Source organism: Patagioenas fasciata, chromosome 8, assembly GCF_037038585.1.
Source record: "Patagioenas fasciata isolate bPatFas1 chromosome 8, bPatFas1.hap1, whole genome shotgun sequence".
Classification (NCBI taxonomy): domain Eukaryota; kingdom Metazoa; phylum Chordata; class Aves; order Columbiformes; family Columbidae; genus Patagioenas; species Patagioenas fasciata.
Window position 1 is genome coordinate 25,242,701 of NC_092527.1, and position 27,644 is coordinate 25,270,344.

Sequence of the window (27,644 nt, forward strand, 5' to 3'; positions counted from 1 at the left end):
CTCCTTGCTGTGTGCTGTTGATGAACCTGCTTCTCAAGCACAGCATGAATCCAAGCCAGTGCAGACCCTTACCCATGCCTCCTCCTTCACAACTTGCCCTCACAATATAATGGATGTTTGAGGCAGGAGCAGCTGGCACAGCTCATTCTCTTGGGAATAGCCAGTGCAACTTCCCAGACCATAGGGGACCCTGCTGGGTTAAGTGAAATAGCAGTGTGTGGGAAGGAAATAAGAGAGGCCAAGAGTTTGTTGTTTACCCAGCATCCCATGTGAGTCTGTAAATCTGAGAGGGGACAAAGCTCCTACACAGCAAGGGTTAAGATATAGCTGGTGGGAACATTTCCATCAGGGCAGCTTTCCATTTAAAATAAGTAAATAAATGCTGGCCTGGGTGAATTCTGACAAAAGTCTAGACAGGAAAATATTGTTACAACCATAAGGTATTTCAGATTATTTCACAGAAACATTTTTCCAAATTAGAGCATTAAGTGTTGTTCAGCTCTTTTTAAAACAAACACACACACAAACCCCCAAACAAACAAACCCCACAAAACAAAACTACAACAACAAAACACAAACAAACAAACAACTCCTAAGCCTTAACACGTCACAGTAGTTACTGCAAACACTACGACAACTTTGCTGAGGATGGTAATACTGAAAGTTGTTAGCCTTAAATGTGTTGGTTCTATGTTAGCCTAGAGATGCTTCTTGACTCCTGCCATGCCAGTCTAGGTATGGGATAGGGGGGGGACCTCACAAGTCTCTCTACAGTCTGCTGCTTTATTGAGCTTTACTATAAGAATAGGACATGTATGGTGTGGGGTGTGTCTGTGTTTGTGGTGGTCTGGTTTTGTTTATAAATAAGCTTCTTTTGAAGGAAGGGAGGTAGAGGAGGGTTTGTTAAGTTTCTAGAATCCTATTTTGCTGTGTTTCAGGGTGGCAGAAATAGAAAGATTTGGTAAAAATGAGTTGCTTACTCTGTTGTAGCAAAATACACCAAGTCCCAGTGGAGTTTTATGCTGAGAAGTTACCTGGTTGTAATTTGCACATTGTGTTGGCGCTAGAGGCCAAAATGTTACTGGGGAAGAGTGTGCGTGTGGGGAGTGGCAGTGGAAAAATTAAAATGAGCTTTAGTCACAGGGGTTGAATGTAGGGATCCTCACAAGGGAAGCCTCATTTATTAAGCAACTTGATCTCTCCCTCTGAGATCATATGTGAAAAACAGGTTGAGCCATGTCTAAGGGCGTTGCCCCATGCTTTTTGTAGATAAGGATGATTTATACCTGCTTGTTCCCAGCACAGAGAGGCCAGTTACATTCTGCAGCTACCAGAGGGAATAAACTTCCTGAGGAGTACAGTTATTCCAGTTTTCTTGTGGTAAGTTTATAGAAAAGAACTTTTGTTTCTTCCTTTTCTCCCTCCACCACCTTTGAGTTTCAGATTCCCTAACTGTGAGGTGTGATATGTGTGTTTTTCTCCATCAACAGACCCAGGTATCACTACTAAGACTGCAATGGCATGGTGGAAGGCCTGGGTAAGTAGAGAAAATATTGAAAGACACCCTGGTTTGTTTCGTTGTTGTTGTTTTTTGTTTTATTGTTTTTTTGCACCATAATAAGGTAACTTGTAAGTTACATCAGGTACTGTGTGGGAATGAAATGTTTCCTTTAAAAATCAGTAAGACCTATTTACTGGTTTTCTGACTATAAAATAGCATTCAGCACTTCAAAACCCATGAATAAGGAAGGTGTCAACATGATTGCTGGCTTTAAGAAGAAGAGCAGGTTCTTCCCAGTCCTTCAGTGGAGAGTGGTGCAGTGGGGTGTTTTTGTGTCTGTGTGCATGGGGAGATGGTGCCAGGGAACAAGTTACACAGCTGAATTCTGCAAGCTGCAGGCTTCTTATCTGTTCCCTTCTCTTGTGATAGTGAGTTCAGAGCACTGGCCTGTCCTCATTTTGGTCCTCAGTTGTGCTGGCAGTCTGTGATCACAGAGGGAGATGAGGTCAAACTACAATGTCTTTTTCTCTGGTGGGTTTTTAGTATTGCATGACAATGTGGATTGAAACTCCCTGTCTGTCTGCTAGGAGCCAGAAGCGCTGTGTATGTTCTCCTTTAACCTCTCATGATTTTGAGTGGAATGTGGCAGGATGGGGTGATGCTCTTGGGATGCACTGGGCAGCCTCCAGGGTATGGCTCAGGTCCGATGGGAGGCAGGTCTGGTGATGTGCAGAGCTCTGCTGCCATCCATGGCAGTTCTCCCATTAACCTCTGTGGAAGGCCAGGTTTACCTCCAGACTACAAGCCAAAGCCTAGAAGAGATTGGCTGGAGATGTGTGATGGAGGAGTACTGGTAAAGAAGTCTTCTTTCCCAGCCCCATTCCCTGCCCAGCATCACTACCAGTCATGCACAGGCTTTCTCTGGAGTGCTTTTGTCTTGTTTGTGGAAAGATTTGTCCCAGACCCCCTGATTCTTGCTGTGAAGACACCTTTATGTTTCAGCAGCCCATGCAAGGAGTGAGCCAGCACCAATGCTCCAGTGCTGCTACTCCTCTCTCACCTGGGCACTGGCAGCCCTGGTGCAGGTGGCTGGGCTGGGGACAAGGGGCTCTGCTCCCACATGCCAGCAGAGGTACCTGGAAAGTGCAGGAGAGCTGTTCTGCAGTGTATATCATCTCAGGTGCAATACAGCCTCAAGGAGTTAGAAACCATTTTGCAAGAAGATGACCATTTTTCAAGTTCTCAGTTACAATTTTGCAACCAAGGGGTGGGAAAGAAAAACAACCAACCAACCAAAAACAAACAAAAAAACAAAAAAACCCACCAAAACAAACAAAACAAAACAAAATACTTTCAGTAGGCTTCAGATAGGGAAATTTTCTGATCTCAAAATATAATGATTTTTTTTTCCCCCAGAAATATTAAAATTGTAATCTTCCTTTCTGCTAATTTCACTCTGCCTCCCTATTTCATTTTGGAAGCTTAGTATAGTAAAATGGATTATTTTTTTTTTCCAAAGCTTGTAGAAGCTGTCAATTTATTTCTTTTTCCTTTCTGCTGATCTGTTCACCATTAACCCCCAAGCTAGGAATCATTTGATTACTTAGAGTGAGAAAAGGAGAAGGGCCCTTGAAAGCTCCAGTGATCTCTTATCTGTCAGTGTTGTAGGGGGTAGAGGCATGAAAAAAAGATGAGAGGACAAAGAAAGGATAGTAAAAATTGTTTTGATTTTTCTAAACCATTCACAGAAAATACAGTTCAAAACCAAAAAGAATGAAAAAATGTGAAAATTTTTCAGAAAGTTTCAGCTGAAAAATCCCCAGTAACCCCTTCTGTCCCCAGATTCCAGCTTTTCAATGAAACGCTCTTTTCCTACCAAAATATTTTCAAACCTAAACTTCTAATATCCCTCCCCTTCATTTATAGGTAAAACTTTACAAAGCATCAGCTATAAGGTATGCTGATTCCATTGCTTTCATGCCAATTATTCATCGTCACATAAGAGTTACACAGATGCCTGGAATAGTTTCAGTTAGGTAATTGTGGGATCGGTTCACCTGGGAAACAAGACCAAACTGAACACGATTTCTCTGGCAACCTGTTGTGATTGTGTCTGTACTGGAACAATTATGTACACAGAGAATAAGGTGTATGAGTGCGTCATGAGGGTGCAACCTGAGCCAGGATGGGCTGTAAATGTTTATTGGAATTAGTACCCAAAAAGACCATTGTTTAATTTGTTTCTGTTGCTGCCAAATGAAAACTCAGCTTTGCACTCCCTCTTCCACTGATTCACCAGGCACGGATCCAGAGTGTTTCTTTCTCATGATCCTGTAGTGCAGCTAGAGAGGATTGTCCATATTTTTCAGAGCAAAATCAGATGGATGAGTGTAGCATCCTTTCCAGGGTAGTTTTGATGGTGCTGATTGATTTCGCAGAGTACCAGAAAAGGAGCACTTGCAATGGCCCTGTGAGCTCAGCCAGACTCTGTTCCAGGCTGATGACAAGCCATTGGGGAGGTTAATGCTTTAGTCTGTCACTCTTCTTTCTGCTGTGACAGCTTCAGCACAGCCTTAAACTTGCTGTTCAGTGGGATTCAAAGCTGCAACTATTAAGAAGTTTCCTGTTGATACCATCTGCTTCACAGCTGCTCTTTCTCCTGGGAGCAAGGTGTGGTAGCACTGGAGTCTGTCTCTGTGCTAGCTGTAACACAAACTTCTCCAGATCTTGCTAGCTGACGAACACACTGCCTCTCTCAATACTCCTCATTGCCTTTGGTTGCTTGTCACTGCCCCCAGAGCTCGGCTGGCAAAGGGGCTGGAATGCAAACATGTGCCAACTACATCTACTGGTAAAGCACTCAACAAGGACACCTGAGCTGGTTTACTTTCAGCCAGCCTGAACATCTGTGCAGCACAGTGAGGGGATGCTTCATCACAGCACTTGGCCAGACCTCGCATTTGTTGACAGACACTCCTGAGCACACAGCCATTAATCTTCCAGCCTCTCATTAAAAACAGGAATGCAGATCCTGAAGGGAATTTCCACAAGCTGGCAAGGATCACTTGAAGGCTTTTTCCTTTGGGGAGGCTTCTTCTCCAGGGAGGACTTGGGTGACATGGAAGGACTCTAGACAAAGAGGGATAGAGCCCTCTTTCAAACAGGAAATAAGAGCAGAAGGGATTTGCATCATAGCAAGAGGCTTCTGGGTGACACTTTCTGTCTGTATTTTCCAAGTCAGAAGGGATAACCGTAGTGATTCCTTGTGATCTGTAAGCTCTGATTTGAAGGTGCTTTTTATCTGACTGTGAAGCCACCCCCATTGAAAAATCCATCAGGTCATACTGATATCATTAATTCAAAATTATCCCTGCAAGTAAATTTATGAAAATACAGTAGTTTCCTGGGGCAACTTTAATCTCTCTGCTGCTTAGAAAGAGAAAATTGTGTCCATTATTGGAATGAAGTAGTGATGACTCTTTGTGCCTAACAACTCATGTACTCCACTGTCGATAGGACCTTCTTGTTAGAGAAGCATCAATATGTCCAAGCCAGTCCCTTGACGAACAGCTCCTGTTACAATGAAGCTTCTAAGCATGGGTCTTGGTTGATGGCCCTACTATGTTGTGGTGATGGGAATAAGTCTCAATGGGTCTTTCTGCCCTGGGTCTCTGGCACTGGCAGCAACTGAGGGGTCTGTCTGGAGAATTCCTGTGTAGTTGGCCCTTGGTTTGGGGGAGAACATCAAACCTGCACTCCTCCAGATGGATCTCTTCCTTCCAAGTATTCTCTTGGCCTGAATCCTTCCAGTAGAGATGCTTCCTTCTTAAACCAACTGTGCAGAAGTGCAGCAGCAGAATAAAACTGCTACTTAGAAAAATGGTTTCTCAGAGCATGACTATTCCATGAAATCAGAATGCGTGAAAACTACCCTGCACTAAATCACTGGGAAATGCAGTATGATATGATAGTATGTGAATCACTGAATTTAAGGGGTGAATAGGAAAGTCTAGCCTTCTCACCTCTCTGCCAGACTAACTGTATCTAATGACTGTTGCAGCAGTGTCAGTCATGCTTTGCACTTTGTGTTTCTGCTGATGAAAAGCAATAGTGAAAAGTCCCGTATTTTTCTTCCTCTTTCAGAGTGAAGCAGAGGGCAAGTCCGTGACAGGTGCTTTAAACTTTGATCCTGTACCTGATGCTCAAACTTTGTACAAAGCCATGAAAGGTCTTGGTGAGTTGACTCCAACGATATGTGTAAATTCTATTTTCTGCTTATGATTGCCATGTTGAAAGCCATTCCTTTAGAAAACTGCAGCCAGAAATATCACTTTTTTAAAGTGGAAAATTAAAAATTAAATTTTATCAGTACATACTTAAATCTCTGCATGAAGACAATGAACTAGGGAAGGATGTCTTGATATTCAAAGTGAGTCAACTTATTCTGTGCACTTGTTGTTCTCCACAGGGACCGATGAACAAGCTATAATTGACGTCCTAACCAAGAGAACCAATATGCAGCGTCAACAGATTGCCGTATCGTTCAAAGGACAGTTTGGAAAGGTTCTTTCAAAATAGAGCCATATTCAGTCACTGTTTCACTGCATTCAGGGTGTAGTAAATGGGTGTACAGTTCATCCTGCAAGCATGAGGCAAACAATATGCAGGTCTTCTGCAAATAAGTACAAAAATATTTATTTATAAAACCTGGAGTGAATATGTGAAATTAATTTCTGGTCAGAAAAAAATTGTTTTCCCCCAAAGATTGTAATTTTTTTTTTGAATAATGCTTTTTGACCTGAAATAATTTTTAAACTATTTTAATTTAAAGTTCTTACTGTTTTCAATGCTGTAACAAAAATTGATACCTTTCTTAGTGACATTTTCAGTAAAATATTAATTTGGTTTGGGGCCCTTTAAATGCCAAAGAAAGTTCAATTTAAAGACTTATTTAATTACATTCATTTGGAAATTCTGAACATGGAAACAAACTACACTTATTGACAACCATGTTTTCCTGTGGCTATCTTTCAGTCTTTGACAAAATCTTTTCTTGGGAAAACTTTTCCACTGGAAAACTCTGTCACCAGTCCTACTCTGCAGTTCCCAGTGGAAGGGGGACAGGCATGCAAGGACCTCAGGAAAGAAGGAAAATAAGGGGTGCAGGGGTTGAAGTCTGGGACAATGAATAGTGTGCTTGCATCTCACTAAAACAGGGTGAGTCCACCCTAAAAAACCCTGCATCATAGTGAAAGGGAAGTTTGAAGTCTATCTTCAGACAGACTGCATACCTGATTCTGCAAAAGTCCTGCGTGCATGTTTCTATACAGGCTTTGGGAATCATCTCTGTCTGAAGCTACATTCCTTGCTCAATCCAGGGCCCTTAGCTGCCTGGTTCTGCTCACTGAGTAAGGCAGGGTGGAAGAGGATTTTAATCTTCCCTATTCTGCTGCAGAATTAATTAGTACCTTGGAGAAGTGTGAGTATTGGGACAGTAGGGAATGTGGAAGGACCTAGACAAAACCCATTTGGAGCTGGGTGCCTTTTTTGGTCCCAGGACTTCTTCTGATAAACTATCAATGCAACACAGCTTCACTGCTGTAGGTCACAGGAATGGAAACAGCACCAGGGAGTAAAAAGATCCTGTAAGGCTTTTTATGTAACTGTGTGATGCATGTTTAACAGGATCTGATTGAAAACCTGAAGTCTGAACTGAGTGGCAACTTTGAGAGGCTCATTGTAGCTCTTATGTACTCCCCATTCAAGTATGATGCCAAGGAGCTCCATGATGCCATGAAGGTAAGTGAATTGCATGCTGATATTTCAGTAGTAGCACAGACACAGTTCTAATTTCCTGTAACTGTTCTTCTAATGCAAGTGGTAATAACTGGACTATTAGATGACTGAATTTGTTATTAGTGGTAGCCCTTGAGAAATAGTTGTATGATTAATGCCTACTATGGGGGGAAATGCTGCTTTAATATTTAGGGCTTTATGAGAGTTTCTGTGCATAGATGTCTCATAGAGCCTGGGGACGGCAACAGCAAAACTAAGTTTAGCTTTGACAAAAAACGAACATCTACAGATCATGTTTTTCAGTTAAACATCTCTTCACTGCTTCTTGCAATGCCTCTGCTGAATGCAGCTCAGTCACACAAAACTTCTGCCCTGACACCCCACCTGAGATGCGAAGCTTTTAAGAAATCAAGGAGTGGTGGTGGTCAGGCAGGAGTTGCCTGGGATCCTAGCTATAGATGCAGTATCTTTTCAAATTCCAGATGCAGAGAAGTCTTTTAAAATGGTACAAAGATGGACTGAATAGACAAACATTGGTCTCCCTACATCCCTCTAACACTGTTTGTCATCAAAGATCCAAATTCAGAAATGCATTGCAGAAATGCGGCGTTACATAAAGTAATCCTTTAGGCACCTTGGTGAAAGAAACCATGGTCAAACCAAATGTGTTTCATGTCTCCAGCTTTCATCATGACCACATCTCAGAGATCAGCATGCAACCTAACACTTTGATCCCATCTGACTCCTCACTTGGCCATACTTTTCTAGCAATAAATTTCATTACACGCCTTTCTCCACCTTTATTTCTTCACTATGTTTTCTATTAAAGGGTGTGGGAACAAGTGAAGATGTTATCATAGAGATCCTGGCATCCCGAACAAAAGCGCAGATCAAGGAAATAATTAAGGCATACAAAGAAGGTAAAGTGCCTGAGGCTCTGATTTGTGTGGTCAGACCAATGTGGGACAGCCTGATTACGCAGCAGGAATGGTGTTACCAGCTAGCACTGTCAGCAGGAAAATGGGCTTTTTAAAAGCATGAAGGTGCAACCTAACTCTGCTTTCAGACTGGCAAACAGAACACGACTATGCTGAGAGAATTTAAAAATCCCTTTCTAGGTCTCTGTGCAGCTACAGGAAAAGGTCAGCAAATCACAAATTTGTTTTGGCTTGGGCACACAGGCTATTGTCAAAATGCAAAAGAAACTATAGCTATGCACTTGGCTTTTTCTCCCCATTAAATATGTTCTAGACGTGTATTTATAAAATCTGTATTTGTAAACATGTGATATCCCTTTGGTCCCTTGAACTATATCTCTGACATTAACTCTGTTTATGCCTTGTATATCAGTGGAGCTAGTGACTCAGTCACACGTGGATGCTGACCTGGGTACCACTGAGTGTGTGAGCTGATCTCAGCCCTAGCTTTTTTTCCCTAGCGACCTTCTTGATTAGTGTCAGGCTATTGTGTGTTCTTGAGTGGCTAGTAGTACCTTGACTATATGACCCAAATAACAAATCCTTCCCTTGTCCTTCTCTTTTCCTTCGGTAGAATACGGTTCTGATCTGGAGGAAGACATAAAATCAGATACAAGTGGCTACTTTGAACAGATTCTGGTTTGCCTTCTTCAGGTAATGCTAGAGAAGAGAAATAAGGATATAAAAATCTTCACATTTTTCTCTTCCATTTTTGAGCAGACATGCAATAGAAGAGGTAGTACAGTCGTGATCACCAGAGAAACTGCAGAGACAAAAATGTCACTTGAACTCGATGTGTTTCAGCTTCAGTGTGACTGCAGTAGGGAACCCTCTCTTAGCTGCAGTAAGAGAGCTGGGAGCTTGCAATCATCTCTGCTGCAGGGAGGTACCTCACTTTTCCGTATGCATAAAGCCACTGCACTCTACAAGGGTCTTAGAAAACAATGCCACTCAGCTATGATTCACCACTCTTCCAGGGTCTGTGCCCACAATGCGGAGTGCATTCAGATGAATTTATCCCATCATGTTTTCTGAATTTTCCTACCTAGCAGCAGAATAACTTAGCATCTTTTTTTTACTCCTCTTCATATGACTGATTTCAGAGCCTTTCAGTGAAGAAATTAGCACTTGTGCTGTCTGAAACATTACTGTTTGAGTACACTGCAGAAATAGGTAACTGAGAAGGATAATTGATTTTTTTTTTTTTTTTTTTCCCCCCAGAACGTACATTGTGATCCTTATATTTAGAAAAATCTTCATGAGACAAAGTGCTTATCTTTCTTTTTTTTTTTTTTTTCTTTTCCTCATAGGGTGAGAGAGACAATGAGTATTTCTATGTGGACATAGAACTGGCTCGCCAAGATGCAGAGGTACTCTCAAACACCTGTGATCAGTGATACGCATGCATCCCACCTGTCTTGAGCTTCAGAGTGCATCAGCAGAGGGTTGGAGCCACAGTATTTTGGGAAGGGGTGGCCTTGAAGTGGAAGCAGCTTGGAGGTCTTCAATTTTGCTTTGCTCTTTCAAAGAGTGGTGAGAGTTATACTTGGACTCATCTGGTTGTGACATGTGAAATATATGCATATGGTGCAGTGTTACAGCACCATAACACCACGAGTATTATTGGCTGCTTCAGTTGCTGCAGGAGGGATGGAAAGGATGGAAACAGTGGCTGCTCCAATTTGACAAGAAGACATGGTCTAGGGTTTTCATAATCAACCATTCCAGTAGAGTCTAGGTGTAGGTTTAGGTTGCTTTGAACACCTTTATCCCAGCAGTGCCTTAAGCCAAGCTGTGTTCCTTTACCAGCTACATACACACAGAGAACATCTTGCTAACAATTGTGTGTTAAACTACAGACTCTCCATGCTGCTGGGGAGAAGATAAAGGGCACTGATGAGGTACAGTTTATCACCATCTTGTGCAAGAGGAGTGCCACACACCTGCTGAAAGGTATGGAGCAGAGCCTACAATCCCAAGCCTCTGCAATGTGAAATCAGCCTAGCCAAAAAGAAGAGACAAGGCTATAGATGGGAGAGATGGGTGGTCATAAATAAGTACCTGAGTCTGTCTGCTAATCGTTGGTCACTCCAGTGACCAAAAGGTGCCAGCAGCTTTCATGAAAACTGATGAGGACTTAGTGCTGCTGAAAATTAAGTGTCTTATTTACGAGTTCTTATACAGTGGTGATGGCTGGGTGGTATAGCTGCTTTTATAAACCCAAGGGGAGAAAGACAGAGAGTCTCTTTCCAACTAGGTAGGAGCATGCAGTGGACAGATCCATGACCCTTTGAATGCGGGTTCCTCTGGGAAAAAATTGCCAAAAAAGTCATTAGTTCTTCAGTGCTGAAGAATTACAGGGTGCACCCTGCATTTCTGTCCCAGGTTCTTCTGAGGACATCAGAGACTGCTGGAGTGGAAAACACTAACCCACCTCCACCTAAGGGAGCCCTCAGCTCCCCACTGCCCTATGCAGCAGAAACCTGGCCTTGTCATCTCAAGACTTTTGAGGCAGCCCAAGGCCCTGTTTTTTGTTAAGTTGGCTGAGTATAAGCATATCAAGTACTGTGTAAATGAACTGGACCTAGACTGATAAATTTAGCTGATGATTAGGTATGCCAGAGTTTTTCAAGCTGAGATCTTCTGAGGCTGTTTTCTAGACCCTGGAGGCCAGCTCCCCCTTGTGTTTCAAATTTAATCTCCCAGCATCACTTAGAAAACAAGCCCCCAAAAGCAATCTTTAGTCTTTGGCTGTGTCTGCCTCTAAGAACTGAATTTCAACTAGTTATAAGGATGTAACCAATCTTTGTGACCTACTGTATCACCGAGCAAGTAACTTCCTCTGTGCTGCCACAGTCTGTAACTGTTTATGTTTAAAACTTGAGTGTAATTGTTACAGCTTTTTTTTTTTTTTTTAATAAGGAGGGTAGGTCTGAGTCGAGAAAGTTTTATCCATCTGTCTACTCTGTGGAATTGCCTTTCCCTGAAGTGTCTGAGTGTTAACATTTAGGTATCTGATCTTGAATGCTGATCAAACTTCACTAAGGTGTTCATTGCATTAGTTTTCCTTCTTGGTCTGAAAGCTAGGAATCAATTTTTATATCCATAATTGTGAACCTTGGAGTACACAGAGTACATAAGGTGAGCAATTTCTCTGTTGCTGAGGTTTTGCTACTGTGGGAGTTCAATTCTTTTGGAATTTGCACCTGTGTTTTGCTCATCTTTTCTAAATTGTGATTTGTGGGTTTGGTTTTGGTGTCTTGTTGTTTTGTTTTGTTTGTTTTAATTATGATTGAAATAATAAGTCTTCCCAAACTGCTGCCATAATTTAAAAGTCTAAAAATCATAGGCAGCACAGTTTCCTATGGTTAATTGTATATTACTTTTGCTTCTGAAGCTAGTGACGTCAAACACAAGACCAAATGATAAAGTTGTGCCTAATCTTCTGTTATCTGCTTCATTTCTTTGGTTAAAGACAGTGACAAAGGGTCATATTTCAAAATAAATATGAAGTGACTGAGCTTGCATTTTTAAATGAAGGCAGGAATTAAGACCTGTGGATGGGTTGGTTTCTTCTGAACTTTGCCATCCGTTGTTGTAGCTGATTTCTGGGCTTGACTAACGCCTCCTGCAGTTGGTGCAAATGTGACTGTTGTTTTAGTGAGATCTCTGTTTACATATTGCAACACAAGCAATACCTGTAAATATTTGCCTCAAAGTGCCTGAGCAGTTACTTGGTATAAAAATTGAAGTTCTTTGTGTTTCAAACAGTGTTTGAAGAATACCAGAAACTGGCCGGTAAGAGCATAGAAGACTCTATCAAGAGTGAAACTCATGGTTCACTCGAGGATGCCATGCTGGCTATTGGTAAGAGTGGCTACATTTCTTTTTCTTTCATCCGAGTCTGCTGCCTTTTCTCCTGCAGCAGTTGACTGTTATGTGATGGATCTACTTTATAAAGGTATCTGGTAGGAAGTAAAGGGTACTTCTTAGGTAAGATAAACTCAGATCCTAGGGGCACACTGAATTAATGGAAATGGCATGTTGAACCTCTGTTACCTGCTGCCCTAGACTGGAATTACCTTTGATTCTTACTCAGCCTTTTTGTATGCCTAGTGAAATGCACCAGAAATGTCCACCGCTACTTTGCAGAGAGGCTGTACCATGCTTTAAAGGTAAGACTCTTCATTGTAACATACTTATTTTCACACTGGACCTGTAAACTGACTTCCACCAATTCAAATTAGGAGACCCAAGGTTTTGGTGAAATCCAGCAAATTTAGTGCTATTGTTGTGAGTAACAGTAAAATCCTTTCAAACACCTTGGTTAGAAAGGTACCCTTTAAGCTTGCAATACAAAGGGAATCTGGCTTTTCTGACTTGGGAGTTTGCCTGGAGCCCAGTCCCACCTTCTGGAATATGAACAAAACTTTTGGAAGAGACTTTCCTAGGAGATAGATTTTGATTGAGTTTTGCCCATAATGTTAACTTCATGAACTGGAACACAGTATTTCCTTTTAAGAAAGCAATTCTCTCAATAGCAGTATAAAATGAAAAAGTTCCGAAGGGGGATGCATAAGGCATCTGCAAGTTGTACTGCTAGAACTCCTAACTGATATGTAAAAGATGTCAACTCTCCCAGCTTTGTAGAAAGCTGAGATGACTGATTATTTTTGTTATCAATGTGATATCCTGTGAGTGGTTAAAAAACGCTGGTTGAAGACAAGAGTTGCATGGGTGATGCTGCAGAAGGACAATATGTATTCAGTGTTGACTTCCAACTCTGTAGCATGTTTGCTTTTGCATTTGACATGTGCAAAGGCTTATAGCACTTCCCTGGTTGGCTTGTGGTATTGACAGTGGCTCCTGGGAGTGGGGTGGGCATTGACCCTCCAGAAAGAGATGCAGATGCGCTGCAGAACACATGCCAAGTGATGTCTGAAAGCTGTCTTCTCCTGAGCTGGACCACTTTTTGCAAAAGCTTGCCCCTTGAACACCCACTAACATCACAGACTGATACATCTGTTATTCCAGGGGCCTGGCACTCATGATGGGACTCTCATAAGGGTGATTGTTTCTCGAAGTGAAGTTGATTTAAATCTCATAAAGGCTGAATTCAAGCATATTGCAGGAAAGACTCTCTCCAGTATGGTTCTGGTAAGAAGCATCCTCATATGATGGTTCTTAGCCATCATGTAAATTCCTGTCCTGTCCAGCATCATGGGGTTTTTCCACAGTTGTTTTCACTAAAAATGTCCTTTCTGCTAAGATCGTAGCTCTCCTTCATTAGGTCTATTTACAGTTATCTCCTTGAGAGACATATGCCTGAAAGATGAGTCAGATTGTGTGCTCTGTAAGTGACTTGGGCAAGTCCAAACTTGAGGAGAGACTGCTCCAGGTTTTTCATGGACCAGACTGTATTCATGCACTTCATGATCTCCTAGATGACTCTATATGTACTTAATCCTCCCTGTTAAATCTTTGCCACACTGTTGTGTCATTTTCTCCTCTCTCTCTGTTGTCCTTAGCTACTTCAAGTCTGAGCCATATAAGACAAAACAGCGCTGGGGTTTCTTAATTTTCTTTTTGTTGTTAGTTGCTGTGTGGTCTTTGGGTGGGTTTTTTGGTGGTGTTTGGTTTTGGTTGTTCTTGGTTTGGTTCACTCTTTTGTTTGGTTGTTTTTTAGCTGATTTATCTCAGCTGATGGCCTGGTCTATACTGTGGTGAGATAGGTTTAGAAACTGAAATTTGTCAAAGCTTGTTGTAGCTTCTGAGGTTTGAGTCTCAGGTCTGAGTGAATGACCCTGCCCCGTTACAGCTCAAATTCTGGATTTTACCAATTGTCCGAAGGACTCTGGGACATTCCTCTCCCCCAGTGCAAATGACACAGAAACCCTATGCTTAGCAGTCCCCATGGGAAGTCTGGTTCTGTAATGAAGGCCCTTTCTTCTAATCGGTACTGTCAGTGTCTGTCTTGTTGATTAATGATCAGTCTTCAAGGCTCTGTATGGAATATTCATTCCTTCTGAGAAGCAGACCTGGCTTTACACCTGTCATCACAAAACATTCAAAGGGAGCAAAATTTTTATCTAGTGAAATTCTCTGTAGTGCTTGTCTAGACCAAGATGACCATATTTGTGGCTTTTTGAAAAATGTCATGCATTAAGGCTAACTATACTGCCCTTTCCCTTCTTGTAAGGGAGAGACACTACACAAATACCCAGGGACATAAGAACTGAGCACCACAGGGTTGGTTGCTTTTGTTCGTGCTGACTTCGTCTGTGTCACTCTGTGGGACAGAGCCCTGGTCAATTGCTCATCTGGATTCCAAAGAAAATAATTGGACTTGATAAATGTTATTTCAGGTGGCAGCTACAAGCCTCATTTCTCTGTTCACTTTTGATGGTGTGTCAGCTGGCAGTAACTGCTGAAGTCTGACTTGCTCTTTCCAGAGTCCTTTTCCTGCATGGGCATATTCCACAGACTGACAAATGAAACACTTGGTGCGTGCAGAGGAACTTCCACACTCACTTTTTTTTTAACTTTTTCTCCTGTCAGGATGACACCAGCGGTGATTACAAGACAGCCTTGCTGAATCTCTGTGGCAGTGACTGACAAAATCTAGGAAGAAGATGTTGAAATGGATACAGAGAGAAAACTGAGTGAACAAGGGTCTGAAAATGTACATGTAGAAAATCTTTCCATGCATCCAAATGGGGTGAAAAAGATGATCAAATTTATGGTCAGGGTTTCCAAAGCTCTTTGAAGGCTGTGGATGCTCATTACACATTAAAAGCTATTCACTTCCCCAACAGTTCTTCAAACACAAGTGGGAATGTTTCTTTTTGTTTCCATTCCGTTCTGTGCAATTTCCCTTCCCTTTTAACACACTGTGTAGGATGGCACTTAGACATGAAATTAAAGGCTTTTTTGAGTCATTGAACCCTCTGTAGGTATTTCACAAGTCTGAACACCCCTACAAAACTTGGTCCTCGCTAACTTCATTAGGATAAGCTGGTGAAGCACTCGCTATTTGATGCTAGCAGGATGGGTCTAGAAGGAGTTCCCGATACTAGTGGGGCTTTAGGACGTGGGTCAGAACAGAGAATTAAATCCTAGGGCACCTGGTTTAGCAGATTTACTTGCATGACTTCAATGGGAACTCCCCGAGGAGCAGTGAATGGCAGAGTCAAATTGGCTGGAAGCATGTCAAATTTGAAAGCTGTGTGTCCAATTTCCTTCTTGCTGCAGGGGTGGGGGAGACTGGCAAGTTCAGATGTATCATCAATGTCAGACTGTGGGGAAAAGTAAACTGGGGCAATTTTTTTTTTTGTTTTCAGTGAATATAGGATATCCTGGTCTTAGCAGGAGACCTGTTTCTGCTCCTAGTTTCACAGTCACTTCACAGAGGTCAATGGATTCTTTGGGAAGTAACCCCCCCAATTCCATGACCCCACCTACCATTCACTGAGTTGGGGCCCCAGATATGAAGTGATCAGAAGAATAGGCTAAAATACTTCTAGCAGCTTAGGTCTGCCTTGATGAATGGCTCTCTGCTGCTCCCTCCTCCACACCTAAGGCAATTCATTTAAATGTCTAATTACCAAAAGCCATTGTGTTCAGAGCAGGAGATTTTAAAAGTGGAGTTTTCTGGAAGATGGGTGGTTCCTCCCTTGCACTGCTGAAATAGGCAGGAACCACTACAGTGGGAGCAGCGAGTTCAAAAAGTCTTTGGGAGTCCAGGGCCCAGAGGTGGGATCAGGGTATCTGCATCCCCCAGGTGAACATGAAGAGGAGGAGGTTTCAATCTCTGATCCTTTAGCTCCTTCTGTTTTCAGTGATATCCCAGTTTCTCACCTGAACTAAAATGATTTAGAGATATATCTCTAGACTTGAGCATCAAGGAGAGGTTCTTCACTTAGATTTTGGGAGATATGGGCCAACTCCAGGCATCAAAGGACAGGGAATCACATGTCCCTTCTGCCGGCCAGAGAGCTCACTTGATTTTTCTTCCTGTTGACACTGACAGCCGGCCTCCCCCTCTTTTTTCTTAACAGCAGGTTCAGGCGCTGATTTCTAGCTAGAGGCATGCCGGGGATGGGGGGGGGGGGGGGGGGAGCGGGGTGCCTGCTGCGGAGAAAACCGGGCTTACACCACCACCTTGTGGGTGACAGCCTGCGTGCAGCCGGAGCTCACGGACCCACGCGGGACCCCACCCGCGCCCCCCTGAGATCCGTCCGCCGAAGAGGGCGGGTGAGTGAGCAACCCGGCCGCCCCCACCTCCTCCGGCACGACCCCAGCGCCTGGGGCACAGGCCAGGGCTTCAGAGGGAGAGATGCAGAACAGGCACAGAATGGTGAGATTTGCTGCCCTTTAAAAAATGCATGTTCTCCCTTCCAGCTGTTTTAGCATCTGTAATGCTTTTGCTGACAGGTGTCCCCTTCGTGAGCCCGATCTGGGGACTCTCACCCTGCAGCCACCCAGCTCAGGTATGGCTAAGGGGCTCTGCAGAAATGCTCTCCTCTGACCAGGTCTGTGTGATGAGGTTTTAGTGAAAGTATGAGCCATTCTCTCTGTGTTTAGGTTATTATTTTGGAAAGGCCAAATGGGAATTTTGAAGTGCCTAAGCAGTGAGTGTGAATGATTTATACAGTTGCAACCATGAGACAACTGTGTCCTCTGAGGCTGGACAGAGAGTGAGTGAGAAGTGATCTCAGCTTTGAGGGACTTAAAATCTAACTAGAAATTCCTAATAGAAGCTCAGGTCTTCAAAGACATTTTAGTTCAGAGTTGTCTGTTGATTTCAGCTTTTTTTTTTGGTGCTTATATACTCTCAGAGTTCCTGCTGTTATTATCAGGTTATTCAGGTCAGAGGTTGGATTTCCCTGTTATCCCATGCTTAGTACAGTGGGTTAGGAATAGAGCTGTTTCAGTGTGTTTGTGGTCCAAATTTATTAATAACAGCTTGGGAGATGTAAGGTGAATTGCCAATAGACTCACAGAAGATCGGGAGTAAAGCTGGGAAGAAGGAACAACCAAGGGAAACTGATTCTACCACCATAATTGCTGGGAAACAAAACAGTTGTAAAACATCAATAAGGATTTAATTACATATTGATTTCTGCTAAAATGTTCCCTGGTTGAACAGGCACTCTAGCAAAGCGGAATTAATTCCTAAGCTGTTCTAACCAGTCTTTTCCAAATCCAAATATTGACTCAGGGCCTTTCTATTCATTCACAGTTTAATTAACACGGTTTTATTGCACAAAAATTGTGATATACACTCAACAAGGAAAAGGTAACAGTGGCAATGTAAAAAATGCCCAGGCCTGGTGCAGCCCTTTTCCGCCTCCTGTGCTACAGAAAAAATGGTGTGCATGGAGTCAGGGTGGCAAGATTCTGGGGTCTGCACTAATGGCACCTTGGTGTCCCTCCATGGGTGGCTGCTCTGCATCACTGGATGGAGCACACATAAAGCAGGAGCTGTGCCAGCTGGCAGTGTGGGGAGATGGAGGTGCTTTAACTCTCTGCTCAACTCACACCCAGGTGTACACAGAAATATTTGACTCCAACTACTAGCTCTGTTCCTAATACCTGGGAAAACTAAACATTTAAAAAAAAAAAATCTATTCTAGATATGATGTCAATGCACATAAGTCATGTTTAGCCACTGGAGGTTCGCATTCCATAGAAAGCTGACTTTATATAGTGCTGCTTAATTCTCTCAGTATCCCAGTGCAGATGTTACCTTAAACCTAGATGGCTGATCGCAGGATCCCCAGGCAGTGGTGTCTCCCAGTGTTGTGGCTTATTGCCTGGCTTTCTTGAAGGAGCACAAGGTGGCCATCTGATGACAAAATTGTAGACCTTCCTTGGGACTTATTGGATGGTATTTCCCTTGTAAGGAAACTACAAGATGCTAAGATAGGACTGTGCTCAAGATATAACAGGCTTTCCTTCAACTTCTGCCCTGAAACCCTGGAAACATTCAAGACCAGGCTGGATGGGGCTCTGAGCAACCTGATCTCATTGAAGATGTCCCTGCTCATTGCAAGGTCTATGGACTAGATGACCTTTAAAGGTCCCTTCCAAACCAAACTATTCTGATTTTATGGTTCTATCAATGCAAGTGTCCAAGCTAACTCTAAAACTCTTAGCTGCTTTAGTGATTGGGGTTGATAAGTGCAGCACACCCTTGTGCCTGGGATATTGCAACAGCACAGAGATGTTTTGTTTGACACAGTGCAGTGACCTCTTATCCTCAGACTACATGCAAACAAGAAGGTCACTCCGATATTCCATCACTCCCATTGCTGCAAACAATACTGGCCTTGTAAGTAGCTGTCATTCAGTCTTTTGCTGTCATCCATTTGAAACCAAAGGACTCGTTCCTGAGGTTCCAAGAAATTATCAGTAGAGAATTTGTTGTCTACTAAAAATGCTATGTTAAGCTGTAGGGAAAAAAACAAAAAACAAACCAAAACAAAACAAAACAAAAAAACCCAAAACAAACAAAAAACCCACACACACATACTTTAGGTTTTATACCTGACTGTCCTCCCAGAAGATCACAGAAGGAATCAGCCAAGGGGACCTGGGCTCCTGTCTGTTTGGAGAAAAATGTGATTTGTTCAAGCTGTGCCTCCATTTTCACAAGATCCCTTCCTGTTCAAGATCTCAATTAGCTATGCTGTGTCAACATCATACCTGGGGCTGCTCATGTTTGTTAGAGACTTAGAACTGGCATTTCTGACTGAAAGTTGCATGCCCGACACTTAAGGGTTTCATTAGCATGTGAGTTCAAAGCTCACAGGGACTTTATCCCATAATACTTACTATTTATTTGAAACTAGAATAATCCATATTTTTCTATGGCATATAAATCATGATTTTATAGTCCTGAGAAACCTTTTCTGCATTACTGGCTAGATAAAAGTACTTAGTGCAAAAGAAATTCAGATGTCCATAGACTCTCTACATGCAGGGATCTAACATTCGGAGAAATAAGTCACTCTGGATCACACAGAGGAACCAGTGCTGTTCTCTCTGTGGTAACAAAGAACAGGATATGCTGTAGGCACAATATTATTAATAAATAGTGAGCAATGCAATACGAAGCTGTAATTCAATTTAGGATTTCAGCTGAAATTGCTCTTTGGAGTTATAGATGACAGTGAGCTCTGAAATTGAGTTTCAGTCCAAGCAGGAACTGACTCATGTGTAGCAATGTTCTAGGGAAGCAGAGAATCACAGTCAGCACTGGACAAAATGTTATTGACAGTAGTATATTCACTGAAAAATGATATTTGGTGGGAAAAAATGGAATTAAACTGTGCTTATAAATTAACGGCAGGCAGGAAAATATGGAAAAAATGAAAGTAAACCTTTCCATGTATTGATTTTAAAATGGCAACTTTATTTTAAAAACTGTTTCAGGCTAAAAACGTTTCATTAATCTGAAGCTGAAACATGACATTTTGAAGGGGAGAAAGTTGAATATTTCAGTTTGCCTCACAATACTTACTTTACTTCCAGAAGTATCTCCTAAATTTCTATTTTAGTTTAAACCAAAGAACCACAGTTTCCCCTTCAGTTCCTTGGTTTAGCTACTGAGCTGAAAGATCCTTTGATATTTTAGCCATAATAAAGTCTGATGTTCTTCAAAAGGCAGGCAAGAATCATGCTTTAAATGTCACCAGCCACCTTCTCCAACAGAAAACATCAATGCCATGGGGACTAAATTCTGTGTTTAAACAGATCCCAAAATGTCTAGACAAGAAGAAACAGGAAGAGTACAGCTGATGTCAACTTCTAGCCTTGTCAGAACTCCCTATTCAAAGCTTATGAAGCACGTCAGAATCAGCCAACAGCTTTGCTACCTTCCTGTGTTAGTCACTTAGCCTTTCCTCAGTTTCCAGGGTTTCACCTTAACCATACTTCATTACTTTGCTAGGAAGGAAGTATGACACATGAATATGAAATATTGTATAACATTGTAACCTCATCTAGGTGTTCCTGCTCCAGCAGGGGGATTGGACTAGATGATCTTTCGAGGTCCCTTCCAATCCCTAACATTCTGTGATTCTGTGATTCATGGTTTACTTTCTAGTAAAGTAGCAAAAGGAATGTGCAGAAACTTATTCACACTTTGTGCTGAACAATTCCAAATACAGCTTATTGTTCAGAAGTTTATTAGCTATTTAGAATACTTCTTCCCTAATCTAAAATACTAGAATATTCATTCGATACTCTGGTATCCTAGGCTCAAAAATAGATGCCCTACTAACTAAACAGAGCTACTGCTTTCGCTAAGATCATATCAATCATTTGTATTAATTCAAGAAATTACTGCTTAAATACGACATCATCTCATAGTTATCCCCATGCATACACCATCTCAGCCTTAGCTCTCTCCTTGCAGGCAAGGCAGAAAAAGGCTTCAGAGTCCGTACCATACACATGGAAGATTAAAGGCTGAGCCAAGGGCTGAAGCGAAAAATGTCCTGCAGTCTTTGAAAATCATTATATAAACAGGAAGTCTCTAGGTAGACCTCATTGCGGCCTTTCAATAATTAGGACTTATAAGAAAGATGAGGACAAGCTTTTTAGTAGAGCCTGTTGAGATAAGACAAGGGGTAATGGTTTTAAATTAAAAGAGGGGTGATTTAGGTTTGATTTAAGGAATACATTTTTTACAATGAGGGTGGCAAACCACTGGCACAGGCTGCCCAGAGAGGTGGTAGATGTCCCATCTGTGGAGACATTCAAGGCCAGGCTGGATGGGGCTCTGAGCAACCTGATCTGGTTGAAGATGTCCCTGCTCATGGCAGGGGTTGGACTAGGTGATCTTTTCGTGTCCCTTCCATCTCAAGCCATTCTATGATTCTATGATAAATCTATTCATCCTTCCTTGCTTGTCTTGCTTCTGGGACTGAAAGAAAATCCCTACACAAGACAGTTTTCTGCTTTGCAGACATGATAGCTCTGGATTTCTAAGCGAGAGCTGTGTTACCATTAATAATGATCTAACTGTAAAAGCCACGTAGAGATAGATCTATACTTCCTGGGACTGTCTGTAATGAGGTTAAATTGATTATTTTCAGGAAAGTGCTCAGATTCCATGGTAGCAGCTGTTAAATAAATTGTATTTTCAAGTAGTGAAGTACAAGATTGGTTTCTTCTGGAGCACCGGATATTGTCTACATTTAAGAAAGTGGTGATCCAATATGTCATATTTTGTAAGCATCACACTAAGTATATAGTTCCTTTCTCTTCCTCTTTCATCTAGATCATCCTGTAAGAAATCCACAGTCACACTAATTATCTCTTTTCGTGCCAAGTATTCTGGAAAGGCTGGTGAGGATACTCAAAACCAGACTAAATTCAAAGAAGAGCTTGACAAGATCATCTGTCTTCACATACATAATCGTTTGTCTAACAGCTGATTCCCAAATAAATTGATGCCAGACAAAAAAGTTAAAAGAACTGTTCATTTGCTTTTTGATGGAAGGCAGGGAGAAAAGTCTCTTCTGAAACTAGCCAAATACTCAGTAGACATTAATACTTCCTTTCTGTTTTCCTGATTAACATTTCACGTGGTTCTAATGATAGGTCATAACCACTCTGTTAAATGTTTCAATTACACTAAACACAGCAAAAATAATTGTCCAGAATACAATGTGCCTTAAAGCTCTTTCAATATTTTAGGAAAATTGTGGTTAAAAACTGTGACATTTGGATGACCTTCCTTTTGCTGTTCTTCCAGCTAATACTAATACTCAATTCTAGTATAAATAAAGGCAAACATTAGTGATAATAAACTTTCAAACTCAGTCACTGACTTGTTTATAGCTAGGTTGGTACTTGAGGGATCCAGTGCAATTTAAAAGACAATAAATTGAAACAAACTCACTCCATTTTTTGGATGCTGCTTATGAACTCTTTTAATTTGGTGTCATATTTATTTGGGGAGAATTAGATTATCCTATTCATTAGATGCAGTAGCCAGTGATGAATGGAATAACATCCCACATCAATGGCATTAATTGAATCCTCACAAGCACAGATAATACCCCTGCAGGAAACAGGAGAAGATGGAAAAGTTCTCCAAAGTAGGTCTGCAAATACTGCAGCGAAGAGGGAGTGCTACTGGATAGCCAGGATTGTTGGCAGCAGTTGAATGCTTTTCATTTTCTGTGAGACTACTTCAGGAGTAGTTACGATCTCTAGGCATACAATTAAGATCAGATCCCTGTGGTGCTAGGCAAGGCACAAGTGCCTGTTGAAAGGAAGCTCCTACTCCAAGGCTGAGTTTAAACAGAAAAATCACATGATATATGGTACAGGTGGTAGATCTAGCCAAGGGGAAAACAGGTGGTGTAGGATGAGGTTTAAGGATACAGGTTAGCTGCTGTGCTAGGGGTCATACCACCGGATTGCCTTCCTCGGCTTTTGACATTACACCCATATAGGTACTTTTGAAAATGGAACTCCAGCTCAGCAAGCGTAGGAAACATTTTCAACATGTTTTGTCCAGGATCACCCATAGTGTCTGAAGCAGAACCAAGGAGACAGTACAGGTCTCCTGAGCTGCAGGCTAATGCCATAAATAAATCCTTTCCCTCAGGGGAAATTTACTCTATTTCAGAGGGAAGCCATAATCAAAAACGTAGGCAGACCTTCCAACAAAACTGATTTAAACCTCAGGTTCGTAACAAGACCTAGATGATTCTCTCCTAGCTCATCAATAATACATGCTTGGATCTGTTGACAATTTCTTGGAAATGTGTCATTCTTCCAGGGAGTGTGTCCTATTGATGGAGCCATAAGCCACTGCCAATTAATCAGGGCATAATGCAGTGTTCAAAAATGAGCATGACCTTTTCATGCCAGTCCTCTTTGATACATGTCTCTGCTATGATTCATGCCAGTCCTCTTTCAGATGACAAACTGTTTGTTATAAGCAAATTACTTTATTGTCAATGAAAGGTGAAAAACAGCCCAAAACATTGGTGGGATTAAGTACAGAGAGAGTAAGAATCCAAGCTTCATTAAATTCTGAGTTTCCTGGTCACTTCCTATGGAAAAGACTCTGCTTGCACACATCCCAATGGTGCAAAGCAGTGAACAGTGGCCAAGTGGGTTGACACAACTGTGCCTTGGATGCATGGGAAGCCCCAAAATCCCTGAGGTTACCTGTGAAGTCCCTGTATTCCTGATGGATCCTTTCCATCACTGTTGTGTTTCCAGTCTGCAGGCAACGGGTAGGTGTCCTCAGCACTGTGTACACCAAGACATTTCCGGGGGAATTCTGAGCTCTCCTTTGGTATGTTCTCTGCCAGGGGCAGGAGGGCTGGAAGGCAGTAAGTAGCACTGTCCTCATTTTGCTGAGGCAAAAACAGAGGTGAGTAACCAGTTCAGGGGTCAGCAATAGAGCAGGGATTAGGACATAATTTGTCAGAGCCCCAGGTTAATCACCCACCTAGGGAGTCCCCCTCTTTTCTCTGCTTGTGCTGGGCTATGTTTCTGTCTGACCTGCGCTCTCAATATTGCAGTCATGAGAAAGTGCACTCAGCCAAGGTCTCAAGGAGGTTAAAGCAGTAACAGCCACAGAGGGAGCAACATGGGCATCTATAAAACTAACCATTTCAGAGCGCTAATTTCATCAGCAAAGCTAATTGCAAATATTGTGTCTAAGAACATTTCCAGCCATCTGCAGGAAGGGCATGTCACAGTACTTGAAAGGCATCATGTATTTATGATTGTGTCTTGCTGATAAATAAATCTGATGCAGTGAGTTTTGGTTGTCATGCAGAACAAACATCTCTTGCTGTCAGTTGAAGGTATTTACACAACACCTTTATTGTGGTATCCGAATACTTCATCGTGTGTGTAACGTCCTGTTACATTTCACCTCTGTTTTAGAGTATAGAACTGAGTGAATATGAGGACTGTTGCTGCTCTCTGCAGCAGTGCTTGGCTGTGCCTATTGGCACACAGGAAACCTGTGATGCTGCAAGGAACAAAATCACATCTTCCCAGGTGCAAGGTTGGTACTCTGCCAACTGTGCCTCCTTCTTTTATTGTGGATCCAGGAAAATATTCGCAGTGTCTAAAAAACCTTCATCAAATCAGTCCTAAGGAGACATGAGTGTCAAAGGGACCAAGAAAAGGTAGGTCTGTGTCCCATTCCCAGAGTAAGAACCACAGCAATGTCAGGAAAGTGGAAGTCCGCCCTGATACTGTCCCTGTGTTCTCTGCATTCTGGGTAAATTTAAATCTTCACTTCCCAGAACTAGAGGTCCTTGTGGAAGATAAGCAATTTTTATAAAACATACAGGGCAGGATTTACCATGTGATACAGCTTTCTTTGGTTTTTGATGCTCCGTAAATCAGGCAATGAAGTTTCAGCTCTAAAAGAACCTGCCACCCCACTGGACAGAGCTGTGGCACCATTTGCCTTTCTGTCTACACGGAACCAGCTATTGAGGCTTGTTGCTCCCTGGGAACTGAGTTTTGATATTTGGACAGTCTTACATAACTCTAAAATCATCTGTGTTTGTAACCAACCATTTTCAAGGACTTGTGCATAATGAAAAAATGAAGTTAGCTATGCTTTCCTTTTTTATCTCATGCAAAGGTAACCTGTAAGGATCTGACATGAGAAGCTGCCTGATGAGGTAGCAATGTAACAGATAACCTGCAAGACCTCCCTCCCACACACCAGTTAGATGGTTGTATGTCTGCATATAGGCAGCAGGTTTCATGAGTTGCCAGCCAAGGAACTGAGAGTTTAACACCACCACAGGTCCTACTTTGCAAGAGCCAGCAGCCTTTTAAAGAGAAGCCAAAATTATTCTTAAAAATACTTCTTTGTCAGTCAGTTTAATGGAGGAGGTTGTCCTGCTAATCATTGCCATAACACTTGTTATGACACTTCTCTCACCTGATGATCAGCGGAGACATTAAATTCTGAAGTCTCAAAGGTTTGTGCTGAGGCAGACATCCTACCAAGCACAACAACATTTCTGTCCTGAGGGCAGGCTGAAGTTATTACATCCAGGCTTAAGGCTAAATAATCCCAGGGGTCAAGGCATTCAGACTGGACTTGCAACATAGCTCTTAAAATATTTCCCATTTTACTCTAGAATAAGCCAGTTGAAAAAACACTCATGTTTCTTGTTAATTTTAACATGGGGCTATTAATGAGACTTTGATGTTGTGTGCAAAGGAAATTGAAAGATTAGCCCAGAAATAGCTCAGTTTAAATGGATTTATTAGCATCCCATATTGTCTGGGCTCCAGTTCTGGTGGCTGATCCGTCTGGACCGAGCATCATGGATTTTGTTGAAGTTCTATTGGATTGCTGGGGTCCAGTTAATGTCTTCTCAAGATCATGGCCTATGTTTGGAGCAGAGAGCTGCACAAAACTTTCTTTTCCCACTGACTTCAATAAGAGGTATGGAGGCTAAACATCTCTAATAATACATAAACATATGTGTAAAAAGTGCTTGTCATAGTACACAGAAGTGGATGCAGAATCACAGCAATGCAAAGCGACCCTTCAGAAGGATCTGCTAGTGCAAGTTCTGGCAGATGACTACCTGGGTCCTGCTTTTTCTTATGTTGTGTGTCTGTCCTATGATCATATGCAACACAAGATTGTTACTTCTAAAAGCTTAAATGATTTGCACATGAATATCGGGACACAGTCCTAAGAGTGGTTTCCCACTCTGCAGCCTTGACCATGATCTGAGAGCTCAGCTTCTCTTGTTTGTGGTTCTCCTGTGTTACTGTTTAGACAGAGGCTGGATCGTTATGTAGTATGAAGTCTGCTTCCGCTTCTGCTCTGACAAAGCCCAGGCTCTATGATCAGAAGGTGTTGGTGTTGTTTGGGTACACCAGATTTTTTTTTTTTAATTGATATGTTCATTAAGGGTGTGTTAGAGTCTCATTTACGAGACTGGTAATACTGGTAACATACATGCTGTGACTTTTGTCTGTCACTTCTTCTGGCAGAGATGATCCCCAGAGATGACACAAGTTGAATACAGTTAAACTAAAGCAGGACGCTGTCACTCAGCCTGCATGAGTAGAAGAGCAGAACCACGAGCACAAACCCAGCTTTGCCAACTGGAGTGCACTTTGCATCAGGCCTCCCAAAATCTGAACTCAGGTCACTGGAAAACAAATAGCTCAGTTCACATTGGCCATGGTTTCGGTTCAAAAGTAAATCTTCTTTTAGTCTTCCATGTCTCTTCCAAAGACAATCACTATAATAATAATAATAATAATAATAATATTTTTGTCACATCACATGGAGAAATGAGGCCCCATTTTCCAAAGATGTGTAAGGCAGGCAGGAAAAATCACCTCAAATTTCTAAACTCTTCCAATATAACAGAAGGTCCATTGAAGAAAACAGGGCCTGTACAATGTCTTTCATAATACTGGAAATTTTAGCCTTTGTCCAACCTACAAGAGCAATACTGTCAGGAGTGAACAAACTTTGACTATTAGACAGTGAGAAAAAATATTGCTTGGAGAAAAAAAAACAACAAGTTCACGTGAATAGTGGACAGCACTATTAAGGTTATTTCCAAATTATGAGGTTTCTTTAAATGTGAAATCCTGATTTACAGCAAAAATTCTCATCAGTTGTGGAACCACTTAGGAATGGAAATCTGAGTAGATCTACACTTAGAGAAGATAGAAAAGGATCACTATTTTGACAGAACAAAAATAATTAACACAGCTCCCAAATCAAGATGCCTCAGTGAAACAAAGAATGAAATAACTTGTTAACTAAATGTACTTCAAGGCAGTTCAAAATTGGTTACACCTGGATGGAGACTAAGCTTTAGCCCAGCACCCTCCATGACAATAACTTTGTAGAGCTGCAGAATCCATTTCCATTTGCACAAGCGAAACTTGTTTCACTGACTCCAATGGTGCTCTGCTGCTTTATAGCAGCTGAAAATCTGGTTTTAATTCCACCAGATGTTAATTTTAAATGGTGGGCAAGTCCTGGCTGCCTGGAAATAGGCTTTTTAAAATAGAACACTCTTCCAATCTCCCCTACTGTGGTAGTTGGCACTTAATCTATTGTAACCTTTTCTCCACTTTCAAGATTGTTGTGAGGATGTATCAATGCTTGCAAAAAATGCCCCATGCTTTGCAAAAAGTAGCTTTCTAAGTATGATGCACTTTTACTATCTCTAATGCTGAAAAAAATTCATAAAATCAAGAAGCATGCTGATAGTAGCTTACTGGAAACACCTGTGTATGAAATCACCACCTGAGACCACAGGGCATGAAAAGTGACAGAATCAAACTTCGTGTAATTCCAATCTAAGATAATTGATTGAAGG

General features: G+C 41.9%; 2 protein-coding genes across 10 annotated transcripts in view; both read left to right on the forward strand.

Annotated features, from left to right (window-relative positions):
* Positions 1-27,644, forward strand: part of LOC136104207 (anthrax toxin receptor 1) — a 197,486-nt gene that overhangs the window by 72,905 nt on the left and 96,937 nt on the right. The gene's annotated exons all lie outside the window — the stretch shown is intronic.
* Positions 1,168-15,088, forward strand: ANXA8L1 (annexin A8 like 1). The gene is made up of 13 exons (XM_065843456.2): positions 1,168-1,380; positions 1,491-1,537; positions 5,645-5,735; positions 5,970-6,064; positions 7,187-7,300; positions 8,127-8,217; positions 8,849-8,928; positions 9,585-9,644; positions 10,134-10,227; positions 12,046-12,141; positions 12,391-12,449; positions 13,309-13,431; positions 14,833-15,088. Exons 2-13 carry the CDS (start codon positions 1,517-1,519, stop codon positions 14,887-14,889), a joined length of 981 nt encoding a protein of 326 aa, XP_065699528.1. The 5' UTR covers positions 1,168-1,380; positions 1,491-1,516; the 3' UTR covers positions 14,890-15,088.